This window comes from Vicugna pacos, chromosome 16 (genome assembly GCF_048564905.1).
Source record: "Vicugna pacos chromosome 16, VicPac4, whole genome shotgun sequence".
Classification (NCBI taxonomy): domain Eukaryota; kingdom Metazoa; phylum Chordata; class Mammalia; order Artiodactyla; family Camelidae; genus Vicugna; species Vicugna pacos.
In genome coordinates this window covers 34733008-34745242 of record NC_133002.1, presented here as the reverse complement: position 1 = coordinate 34745242, position 12235 = coordinate 34733008, and the positions used below count along the sequence as shown (strand labels likewise).

The window sequence follows — 12235 nt, the reverse complement described above, 5'->3', positions numbered from 1 at the left end:
AGCGGGGTGGGTACAGCTCAGTGGTGGACTGTGTGCTTAGCATGCATGAGGTCCTGGGTTCAATTCCCAGTACCTCCAAGTAAAAATAAGTAAGTGAACCTAATTACCCCCCAAAAAAAAGATAAGTAAAAAAAAAAAAGATGGAACATTGACATCATCTGCAGAAAGTTCCCTCACTTGTCTTCCCAGTTAATCTTTGTCTCAACCCCCACCCCACAGGCAACCACTCCTGTGTTTTTTTTCCCCCACCATACATTAGTTTTGCCTGTTCTAGAATTACATACCAATGGAATAAATACTATACCTACTCATTTGTATAGGCTTTTATTCAGAGTAATACTTGTAAGATTCATCTATCTTGTATCAGTAATTTACTCTTTTTTATTGGTGAGTAGTATTTTACTGTATGTGTAAACTACAGATTTTTCAAATCATTTTCCCATTGGTGAGCCCCAGTCTGTTTTTAGGTTTGCCTATTATGAATAAAGCAGCTATGAACATTTCTATATACATAGGTCTGTGAGCATATGGTATTATTTATCTTGAGTAAAATCCTAGGAATGGAATTGCTGGGCCATAGGTCAATATATTTTAGTTTTATACAGACAGCCAGATCTTTTCCCAAAATGGTATACCATTTTATATTCCCACCAATTTGATTGAGAGTTGGTTTTGGTGTTGTCAGTCTTTTTAATTTTAGTCATTCTGATACATGTGATGTGTCACAATGTGATTTTAATTTGCACTTTTCTGATGACTAATGGTATTAACTACTTTTCTATGGATTTATTGGACATTTATTTGTAACTCTTCTTTTATGAAGTATTTCCTCAGGGGAGGGTATAGCTCAAATGGCAGAGTGCATGCTTGGTATGCATGAAGTCCTGGGTTCAATCCCCACTACTTCTTCTGTAAATAAGTAGGAAAACTTAATTACCCCCCTCAAAAAACATAAATGTCTCTTCAAGTCATTTCTTCATTTCTTAACTGGGTTGTTTACACTCTTTTTACTTTGGGGTTTTAAGAGTTCTTTACATATTCCAGACACCAGTTCTTTGTCAGGTATATATTTTGCAAATGATTTATCCTAGTCAGGACTTGCATATTTATTTTCTTAACAGTGTCTTTTGATAAGCAGACATTTTAAACTTTGGTGAAGTCTAATTTATCAATATTTTCTTTTATGCCTTTTGTGTCCTCTTGTTAAAGAAAAAATTGTTCATTACACTTGTTAAGGAACAGTGGTAAGGAAGATTTTATTTAAGGGGAGGGCAACCAAATAGTTATGGAGTCTTGAAATGGGGGAGAGAGATTGCACTCAACTCTGAATACAGCATGGGCAAGTGGGAGTTTATTGCGAAGCAGCAGCACAGGGGTTGGTGGATGGAAAATCACTAACATAAAATATCAAGGACAAGGGGAGATTCTGGCTAAACCAACCTAAAGGCAGGCCAGGGTGGTCACATGTCACCTGCAGGATGGTAGGGGATAAGGAACTAGATCAGATGCGAAAGGTGATCAGACATGGAGGATGGTGCTAAAATTGGACGATGCAGAGAGGAACATGGAAGTTCAAAACTCAAGACCTAGTTGGAAAAGCTTAGAAGAGCCCGTCTAAAGTTTGGTCATGGAGGGAACCCTAGTCACACACTAAGAAAACTTTGCCTACCCTAAAATCAGAGAGAGAATCTCCTGTCTTCCTTTAACAGCTTTATGGTATATGATCCTTCTTGAATTAAATTTTTGAGACAATCATTTACTTATTGGACAGGGCAAGGTCATTTAAAGAGAGGAACATCATAAAAATGTGTTTAGCTTGGAGTTACAAGCATCAGTGCTCACAGCTCCACTCAATACATCCCAGAAACAGGCCACATACAACAAGGAAGGTGTTATCATGCCACTCAAAAATAAGCCACAATGCTTAGGAGACCACTGCGAATGTTAAAAAAACAAACAACAGGCCCCATAATGGAGTCAATTGTGCTAAGCCCCACATAAGCAAACCAGTACTTAACACTTAAACTAATTGTAGTTTCAGCCTCTCCCAGGAATGTGACCTGTCAATTTGGAATTATCTGGTCAACACTACACTAGTGAGGTAATCTACTTGATAGATCCCCCAATTTCCCCCAAAAGGAAGGTGACTTTGCCTGAAACAATCTATTCATTACTAAAATAACTTCCTTGCTCCTCCTTCTGTGTATAAAATATTGCATTTTGTACAGCTCCTCAGAGCTTCTTTTAATTCGCTAGATGGGATGCTACCCTAGTTATGAATTGTTGAATAAAACCAATTAGATCTTCAAATTTACTTAATTGAATTTTGTCTTTTAACAGGAGTTACAGAGCATAATGATAGTCTCCAATTCACTGGTCTGCATTTTCTGTGGTTGGGCCAGTAGCCCATAGCATTTGACTGGTTCTGTGGTTATTAAGAAATGAATCTTGTGGGGAGGGTATAACTCAGTGGTAGAGCACATGCTTAGGATGCACAGGGCCCTGGGTTCAATTCTTGGTACCTCCATTAGAAAAAAAAGTGAGTCTTCCTGTATTATCTCTATTCAAGAACAGAGAGCCTTGAATAGTACACATGTGTGGATGTCACTAAAATCATAGTCAACTACAGACTTAACTAGCTCACATTACTAAATTTTGGGTCTACCCTAGGTTGTGATGAGCCATTTCTGGGATTTATTTTTGTATATAGCATGAGATTCTCATCTTCCATCTGGATATCCAGTTATTCTGGCACCCATTTTTGAAAAGAATTTTTCTCCCCATTGAATTACTTTGGTGCCTTGTTAAACAGCAAATGATCAGATAAGTGTGGGTCTATTTCTGAGCTCTCTATTCTCCACAGCTGATTTATTTGTCAATCCTTATGTCAGTGCCATCTGTCTCAATTACCACAGCTTTATATAAAGTTTGAAAAGTAGGCAGTGTTAAGTCATTCAATTTTGTTCCTTTCTTTGAGGATTACTTTGGATATTCTAGGACTTTTGTATTTCCACATATATTTTAGTTGACAACTTAAAAGTGCTGGGATTTGATGGGGATTTTGCTGAGTCTATGGCTTTGGAGAACTGACATCCCCTATCACTTCAAAACGAGTCTTCAGTATGCGCACATGGTATATTCTTCCATTTATTTGGGAGTTCTTTAATTCCAGCAGTGTTTTGTAATTTTAAAAATAGAGGTCTTGCACATCTTTTGTTAAATTTACTTATTTATCTTTGTCATGCTATTTTTTGATTGAGATATTTTTATTTTACTTTTATTTTTTAACAAAAAATTATTAAAATAGTAGAAATGACCCAAATGTCCATAAATAGAATGGGTAAATAAACTGTTAGACAATCAGACAATGAGGGGGGAAGGGTATAGCCCAATGATAGAGCTCCTACCTAGTGCGTCCTGGGTTCAGTCCCCATTACCTCCATTGAATAAATAAGTAAACCTAATTATCACCCCCAGCAAAAGTCAATAAATATATAAATAAAAAGAAAAAAATCAATGAAAAATGACAATAAAAAAAGAAAACACTGATAGAGACAACATGAATATACCTCACAGACTTAACATTAAGTAAAAGAACCAGGAAGTATGTACTGACCATATGCTGTAGTATTTCCACTTATATAAAGGTCAGAAACAGGCAAAACAAGTCTATAATGTTCTTGTCAGGACACAGGTAACCTTTAGTGGCAGAAGGACCACAAAAGCGCCTGGGGAGGGATGCTGGACGCTGGTTATCCAGGTGTGCACAAGGTGGGATGAACTGCACACTTTTGATAAATGCTCTTTTCTCTACATATGCTTCAGTAAAAGTAAAAAAGAAAGCAATCAATCATTATGTCACCAAGAAGTGGTGGCAAAGTAGGTTTGGGGCTGCAGGTCCAAGCATGCTTCCCAAACCTGGCACAGAACTTGAAAAAGCACATCTCATTGTTACTGTTACTGTCTCTGAACACTAAATGCAAGAATTGAGCTAAGTTAGGGGAAGGAGATAGCTCAGTGGTACAGTATATGCTTAGCATGCCTGAGGTTATAGGTTCAATCCCTGTTAAAGTCCTTTTTAGTCTCCATTTAAAAAAAAACTGTAAAAAGAATTGAATTAAATTGAATGTAGGACACCCAGCTGATATCCACAGAGAACTGGAGAATAGCTTGGTGTGGGAAAAACCCTCACACATTTGGTAGTCAGAGAATTGAACCTGTAAGTAGGAGAAACTATTTTCTTTTCATATGTAAAAATATAATTTTTTGGTGTATTAACCTTATGCTTTACAAACTTGCTAAATTCACTTATTAGTTCTCGTAGTTGTTTTAAATGTATTCAGGATCTACTTCAATTTATTTTGAAAAAGAAACTTCAAAAGAGAATCAGCACTTTGGAAAACAGTCTAGCAGTTCCTCAAAAGGTTAAATATAAGTTCCCATATGACCCAGCAATTCCATTTCTCAGTTTATACTCAAGTTAAATGAAAACATGTACCCAGACAAAAACTTCTACATGAATATTCATGGTGATGAAATAAAAGTCATTTTTTGGCAAGACAAGAAAAATTTAAACATAAAAATTTTCTATGCCGGTTTGGGCCTTCTCCCTCCCCTTTAGTGTGTACTGTGTATCTGCATTAACCAAATCTCTTTAGGAGATAAACTTCCTTTTTCTTAATCTGATCAAAGGTCATAATTCCTTAGGAGATGACCTTCCTTCTTAATCTTGTAAGGTGCCACATGACCTATAACCTCCCCACTATTGTCTTTTAATTACTAGGGTAAAAAGGCGGAGGTGGCTAGGCATGTTGAAAGCAACTTCCAATATTGTGCTGGCATGTGTCTATCAAAATAGCAATACAGCAAAAAGGGCAGGAAATGGAAGACAGTTTTCATTTAACTGAATGTGTATCATTTTGATAAAGTTACATCTATTCTTTGGCCAACAGCTGCCATCCTGTAAGAAGTATCCAGTGTGTGCCTAGCATAGAATAGGTGTTCTGTATTGTGGCTACTCTGAACAAATGAGTAAATGAATGAATTCAATAATGCAAACCTAAATGTCCTTCGACCAATGAATGGGTAAGGAAGTTACTATGGATATAGATAATATACAATGGAATACTACTCAGCCATAAAAAAGAATGAAATAATGCCATTTGCAGCAACATGGATGAACCTAGGGATTATCATATTAAATGATGTAAGTCAGAAAGAGAAAGACAAATACCATACATCACTCATGTGGAATCTAAAATATGATACAAATGAACTTATTTACAGAACAGAAACAGACTCACAGACATGAAAAACAAACCTATGGTTACCAAAGGGGAAAAGGGGTAGAGGAGGGATAAATTAGGAGTTTGGGATTAGTAAATATAAACTTTTATATATAAAATAAACAACAAGGTCCTACTGTAAAGCACAGGGAACTGTATTCAATATCCTGTAATAAACCATAATGGAAACAAATATATGTATAACTGAATCACTTTGCTGTACACTAGAAGTTAACACAACATTGTAAATCAACTATACTTCAATTCTAAAAGATGTGGGGAAAAAAAGAATGCAAGAAAACTCTTTCCTGGCCACTGTGAAGAGAGCAGGCACAAGGAATTCATAAGGAATTCCAACTCAAGAGATAGTCCACATGTGTGTACATGAAAAATCCATAAAAGAATAACTATCACAGAGAAACAAGGGCTGTGGAACATGTGCATTTAGCTCCACTTCCTCCCAAAACTCCACCAAAATGACAGCAGGTATAACCTGACAAGGACAAAGAGAACTGGAGAGGGAACAGAAGGACTGTGTCAAATGGTTTTTGAGGATGGAAAGCAGTGTGGGTGGGGTGGGATGTGTGATTTAGCAGAGAAGTGGAAGCTGAAACCTGTTGGCTCTGGCAGTGGTTCTCCATCTTGAGCACACAATTTAAATGCCCTGAGAGATAAAGAAATAAATCTGGAGATCTATGTCCCACTAGGCATCAATAGTTCAAAAATATCTCTAGGTATACAGCAGTTCCTCACAAAATTAAACATAGAGTAACCATATGATCCAGTAATTCAACTTCTGAGTATATACCCTAAAGAATTTGATTTGGGAACTAGAACAGATATTTATATACTCTGATCATACTGTTCATAGTAGCATTAATTAAAGTAGTCAAAATGTGGAAGTAATGCAAATATCCACTGATGGATGGATAAACAAAGTGTTTATATAAATATAGATATATACAGCCTTAGAAAGGAATGAAATTCTGACACCTGCTACAACATGGAGGAACCTTGAAGACTTATGCTAAGAGAAATAAGCCAGACACAAAAGACAAATATTGTATGATTCCACTTATATGAGGTCCTAGAGTAGTCAAATTCATACAGATAGAAAGTAAAATGGTGGTTTCCAAGAATGAGAACTGTGGAGAGGAACCAAGAAGAGAACTGACTGATGCTTGAAGAACCCTGGGAAAGCTAGGAACTTGGCACCACCAAGTAGGCTGCAAATAGAGAATTTTGCTGAAAGTCTGTATAAGGAGCAGTTAAGATCCCCAATTCCATAGGTGAAAGATTTGTTGGAGAGACTGAATCTGTGAGACCCCTCCACTTCCATTTGGGTGGCCAAGGGCTTTCAGAATGGCAGTTGGGATTAAGTGAAAATCTGCTTATTAAAAAAATGGAGTCATTAGTTCCTTTCCTCTTCCTTGTCCTACTCCCAAAATGCAGCTCAAGGCAAATATTCCAGGCAGGAGATCTGAATTTTTCTGTGGAAAAATTAAATGACCCAACAAACGGAGGATGGTGATCTGCAGATATAGACATTTGGAAGTTCCCAAATGAAAAGGCTGGCTCACTGTTTGGCTCCAAGAAGACTTGATGGGCACAATAAGCAATTAAGAAGCAAGTGCCCGTAACCCTCTAGGGAGGGGATTGCACAGTGCTGTAAGCAACAGGTTAATATTATTAACCCTTCAGATCAGGCAGAAATAGCTCTTCAAATTGTAGGGAAGCTTAGGTTAGAAATTAAATCTAGGAGGGGGAGGGTATAGCTCAGTGGTAGAGCACGTGCTTAGCATGCATGAGATTCTGGGTTCAATCCCCAGTACCTCTGCTGAACAATTATTAAAAATTACAACTAGAAAAAGTGGGTGGGTCTTTTCTAAAGTTCTCTCTTTCTTGAGCTGCAAGCAAGTGCTCTTTCTCTGACAGCAGTGTCTGAATGTGTCAACTTCCACTAGACTGAAAGCTCCCTGAGGACAGCTGCCCTCTTTCATCTTTTAATTCATCGCATCCTTGCATGTACCAAGCTCTCAATAATATATACTGTAGGAATGTCTTTTTCTTTACCCTATCATATGTCAGATTGCTAAATTGTGTTCACAATTCTTAGACCTAATTTTAGATTAAGAATTTTCTCACAAGTTTTGTCTTAGCTGACACCCAGCAGGGTCCTCCAGGAGTCTGTCCTAAGCGGTAGTTTGGAATGTGGGAGTAACTAGTATTTCAGGACAAGAATGAGTTAAGAGTTCTTGTCTTACTCCTATAGTGACCCTGGGGCTGGGAGTGAAGAATTATTTACTCAGTAAAAAAGGCGGAAACTTCAGGGGGCACCCGGATTTGAACCAGGGACCTCTTGATCTGCAGTCAAATGCTCTACCCCTGAGCTATACCCCCATGACCTACTTTAGCTCTCTTCCTTGTCCACTTATGGTGACTCAATACAATCAGGTTCCACCCACTCTAGAGCTCTGGCAAACTTTGTATTCTAAAGCTCCACCTCCTTTCGTATCTGTCATCTGCTTTGGTTTTTCTCTTGGCCACCAATAAACTGGGTGGGGGCACTTGAAAAATGACATCCTGGAAATTAGCTGAAAAAGAAGCTGACATAGTGATAGTAGAGAAACTTCCACAAACATGGTATTACTATGGCAGAATCTTTAGTCTTAAAAGCAGTCCCAGATATCATCCCCTGCCTCTTGATGAGTTGAGGGTGGAAAGGAGAAGGGAGACACCAATTCTTTTGGATGGGATGGCTCAGAAAAATCAGGAAATCCTTCTCAGGGCAACCAACGCCAATCCCTGTGGCCACACTGCCTGCTCTATTCTTGATGGAAAACAGTAGCAAGCATCTGCCCGGGGCTGATGCCTGGGGAAGAGGTTGGATTAGGGCTTAAGTAGTGTGGTTCCTCATTATCACAGTGGCAGGGGTGAGCTGAGGCCTCTCCTTTCAAGCCTGACACCATTCACATGGAGTTTAAGGGCAAGGCCTGGGAACCCTCTTTCCTTCTACTTTCTCCACAGAGTAGAGATGCTGAGGGTAGAGAAACTAGTTTGCCCCCTCCCGCAGCCTCAGGGAAGACACAGCACACTTGGAGGCACACACACAAAATTTTTTTAATATCAGATAACATTGAGAGTTCATGTACTCATCTGTCTTAAAAATTCAGGTCAAGGGATGTGAAGGGAAGACATGAAGTTAGAAGAGAGGGAATTGGGTGACCTCTCCAAAGACAGATGGGCGCTGGCGGAGGGCTGGGGTGTTTCGGCGATAGCCAAACCTGCCATTGAACCCCTGGATCGCTTTCAAATCGGCATTATAGTGATTGTGCCCGGTCACCTGCTGGAGGGAATGCCCTTAGGGGACAGAGAGAGAGGCCTGAGTCTGCATTCAGCCCCCTCTTGCTTTCCCCATTCCCGCAAGGCTGGGATAAGATGCCAACCCAGCTATAGTCACTGTGCTCCTTGTCCCAGCCGAACCCTCAATCCTCAAATGTCTCGAGCCTCTTGGCTGAAAAGCCAAGGGTTGGTGAGGTGGAGGAGACAGATGGCATCCTAGAAACCAAACCTCATACTAGAAATAGCATGCAAGAGAAGCATGAATGATTGATTTGTGCTGGGACGGGAAAGGCCAGAAACTTTTGGGCTTGGCTGAACTTGCCTCGCTCCCAGGAGAACTGAGAAATTTCACTCTTGAGTCTGGCCCATCTGGAGAAAATGAATGAGGTCACTGGTGCAAAGGGATCATGTGACTAGAATGTGGCCAAAGAGCCGTGGAGATGGGACAGGAGGAGGGGTCGTAGGAGGGGTCACTCCACCAGAAAAACATCTCTCCACTCTTTCCTGTTGCTGCTAAATTGGTCCTGGAGAGTGAGCAGGACACAGCCTGCTGAGGGATTAGTGAGAGGAACATGGGCTTTTGAATTGGAAAGAATGGAATTCCAATCCCAGCTCAGCCTTTCATAGCAAATCAATTTATCTCCCTAAATCTCAATTTCCCTAGTCATAACATGAGGATAGTATGAAGAAAGACCTGACACTCAGTGGGTGCTCAATAACTAAGTATTAGGAAGGACTGTGACACCATCTGCTCACATACGAGAAGAAAAGCTGGAGGATGCAGTGAGTCCTTGGGTCTCTCCATCCCCCACCCTCCTCACCAAATCATTTTATGGCCCAGTTTCTCTCTCTGAACTGTGAATGCCCACTGCTCTTCTTAGGTGGGATCCTAGTGAGGCTGGAAAGTGAGGTGGCAACTTGCCTGCCCCCGCCCAGTTTCTCCTGTTGAGGTATCTCTGTCCTTGACCAAAGATGTGGAAATAATCCACTATCCAGCCATCCCTTCCTGTACCGCCGTGATCCTGAGAGTGAGGGAGAAAATACAGAAAACTGTCAGTCAGGTCGCTAAAAGGTGCGCAGTCCAAACTGCTCTCCTTCCCCCCACCCTGGCTTGTTGAGGGGAGGGAGAAGAGGTCACAGTCAGGGGTCACAGGGCCAGACAAATTAAATATACTTAGTAACCTGTTGCCTCAGAGGCAGGGTAGGTTGGCAGTTAAAGGCTCAATGTCTGCTGTCAGAGAGACTGGCTTTAATTCCAGCTCTGCCCGTAACAAGCTGTGTGACCTCAGGCCAATGACATAGCTTTTTTGGACATCAATTTCCTCACCAGTAAAAGGAAGGTTGCTGTGAGATTTAAGTGAGATATGTAGTTCAAATAAGGGGCCTGGCAAAGTAAATTTCCAATAGACATTATCTTCATATAAATGAAAATAATGCCTACCACCGCATGGTGGTTGTGACGATTAAAGAATACTTATAAAATGGAACATAGAAAGTTTCAAAAGGGTGTACACCATATTACTCCCAAGCTTTTAAACAGTCGAGTTTCCCCCCAGATTCTGGCTCCTTCTGCTATAAAAATTACATAAGTAGACAGTACATACACAAATATGGCCCACACAGATGTGTGTCCAGATGCATGCACTGAACACGCATGCGTGCAAACACCCAGTATTTGTTCACGGAATAACCCGCATTAAGTCCTCTTCTCCCCATACCACTGGTTTATATTTTCAGACACAAATATTGAAGGCAAAAAGTGTTGAGAAAAAAATTGTAGCCATCATCAAATGGCCTCAGAATCTTTGCTGCCGGGATACTCTGCGGGGTTGGGGCAACGCCCATGAGGGAAAAGGCCATGTAGAAGTGAGGCCTGTAAAAGTTCGGGAATTTCCTTCCCTTAGCTCACAGAAGGGGACTGCGAGAGCAAGCCCCCTTGAACTATGACGTCAGCGGATCGAGGGCACCTCCCCTGGCGGGTCTCCGCAGTTCTCTTTGTCTTGTTCACTGGCTGTCGGGCTTTTAGAGATTTGGCGGCGGGAGGTCACCCCAAAGGGAAGGCCCGTGACGTCAAAAAGGCCAGTGAAGCCGATTTGCTTGGCAGAGGCAGGCTTTGAGCCCGGTTCCCTAGGCTTGCAGAAAACCAAATGAGATCGTTCTCAAGTTCTGGCGTGGAAGGTGTTTCCGTGAGCTCAGGGATCTCGCGCTCAACACCGGTTTCCCGCCTCCACCAGGTCCAGGGTTTCATTAAGGATACTGAGGGGGTGTGGGTGGGGGAGCCTCCCTGCTGGTTGAGGGCGCGGAGTGAGACGCTCGGGTTTGGGAAGCCGGCCCCGCCACCTGGGCCAACCTCCGCAGACACAGACTGCGGGCTCCGCCGCAGTCCTTCCATACCTGGTCAGTTTTCCGCAAGATGGGAGGGACCACGCGGCTCCGGAAGTACCGGCGGGCGTGGCAGTCCTGCTGCGCGTTGTATGGTGGAATCGCCGACCAGAGCTTGGGCCTCACATGCTCATAGCTGCGGGCTATGGTGCTCACAGCCACCCCATCCAAAATGAAGCTCTTCTCCAGCCGCAGAGGACACTCGCACAAATGCACCATCCTAACCACCTCAGCCTCTGAGGGCTTTTCTGGCGGGAGCGGAGGGTCTTAGGTGCAACCCCCCCCTGCGCATTGTTACGTGGTGTCAAAGACCTCTGTGACACAACCCTATTGTCCCCATCCTACAGGGTAGCCTCTCAGGGTTGTGGAGGTAGTTGCTTGCGTGGTCCTGAGGTGAGCAATGTCTAGGAGGAAACTATACAAGAGGAAACGGAGATTGAAGGGGAGAAGGGAGGTTACTGTATGTGGGCAGTGTGAGCGCAATCGGGCCCACCCTATCCCGCTGTTTTCCTTTTAAAACCAGTGTCTGCTCCAACTTTATTATATACATTTACCAAACTCAGTTCCCTTGAAACACTTGTACCCAGAATAAATCACAAAGAGTTCAGAAAGCATCTACTTCCAACTCTTTTTACAGAACTAGAAGTTGAAGCTCAGAAATATTGGAATATTCCTTAAATCCATATAGGGGCAGATCCAGAACTAGAATCAGAATTCAGGTCTCCTGACTTCCAGTAAATCCACTTTAAAGTATTTCCTCCCTCCGTATCCAATTCTTTTCCTCAGCAAAGATTTGTCCTCCTGTTAAATTTTTGAAAACCAACAAAACAGTTGGTTGACACATTACCATACTTTCCCCTCTGGCTAATTTTATTTATATGATAGAAAACTGCAAAACATGAACAATGATTTCCTCTAGTTATTTTTGTTATTTCCTTCTTTACACTTTTTACTCCCCCCAGTTTCCCCTTGAATAATAAATCCTTATATAGATGATTTACAAATCAAGGTGATTTGTACAAACTCCTCTGCTCCTCACACCAACTCCTGTGATGTAATTATCATTTTACAGGTTAGGCAATAGGCTCTGGGAGGGATTCCTTTACGTTCCCTATTATACCGAGGCACATGTATTAGAAGAAGGTGGTATTATACCTATACAGAAAAATCACTAACCCTGGCAACTCAAGACTCAGCATATTTAATCTTTCTACACTGACAGGAAA

At 41.4% G+C, this 12235-nt stretch overlaps 1 protein-coding gene and 1 non-coding gene across 2 annotated transcripts; both read right to left on the bottom strand.

The window, feature by feature from the left end:
• Nucleotides 1-7613: 7613 nt before the first annotated feature.
• TRNAC-GCA (transfer RNA cysteine (anticodon GCA)) lies at nucleotides 7614-7685 on the bottom strand. The gene has a single exon. It is a non-coding gene; the product is annotated as a tRNA-Cys (tRNA).
• Nucleotides 7686-8385: 700 nt separating this feature from the next.
• Nucleotides 8386-11283, bottom strand: SPMAP1 (sperm microtubule associated protein 1). Its single transcript, XM_006214229.3, has 3 exons — nucleotides 11022-11283; nucleotides 9550-9649; nucleotides 8386-8645 (listed from the first exon to the last, which is right to left on the bottom strand). Exons 1-3 carry the CDS (start codon nucleotides 11226-11228, stop codon nucleotides 8488-8490), a joined length of 465 nt encoding a protein of 154 aa, XP_006214291.2. The 5' UTR covers nucleotides 11229-11283; the 3' UTR covers nucleotides 8386-8487.
• Between the last annotated feature and the right edge of the window lie 952 nt (nucleotides 11284-12235).

Excerpts from the sequence above, each read along its gene's own strand:
- SPMAP1 (XM_006214229.3), bottom strand. The coding sequence starts at position 11,228 with ATGGTGCATTTGTGCGAGTGTCCTCTGCGGCTGGAGAAGAGCTTCATT. Across the intron at positions 9,650-11,021 it reads TCTTGCGGAAAACTGACCAG|GATCACGGCGGTACAGGAAG; the intron begins GTATGGAAGGAC and ends CCTCACTCTCAG. Across the intron at positions 8,646-9,549 it reads GAGAAACTGGGCGGGGGCAG|GGCATTCCCTCCAGCAGGTG; the intron begins GCAAGTTGCCAC and ends CTGTCCCCTAAG.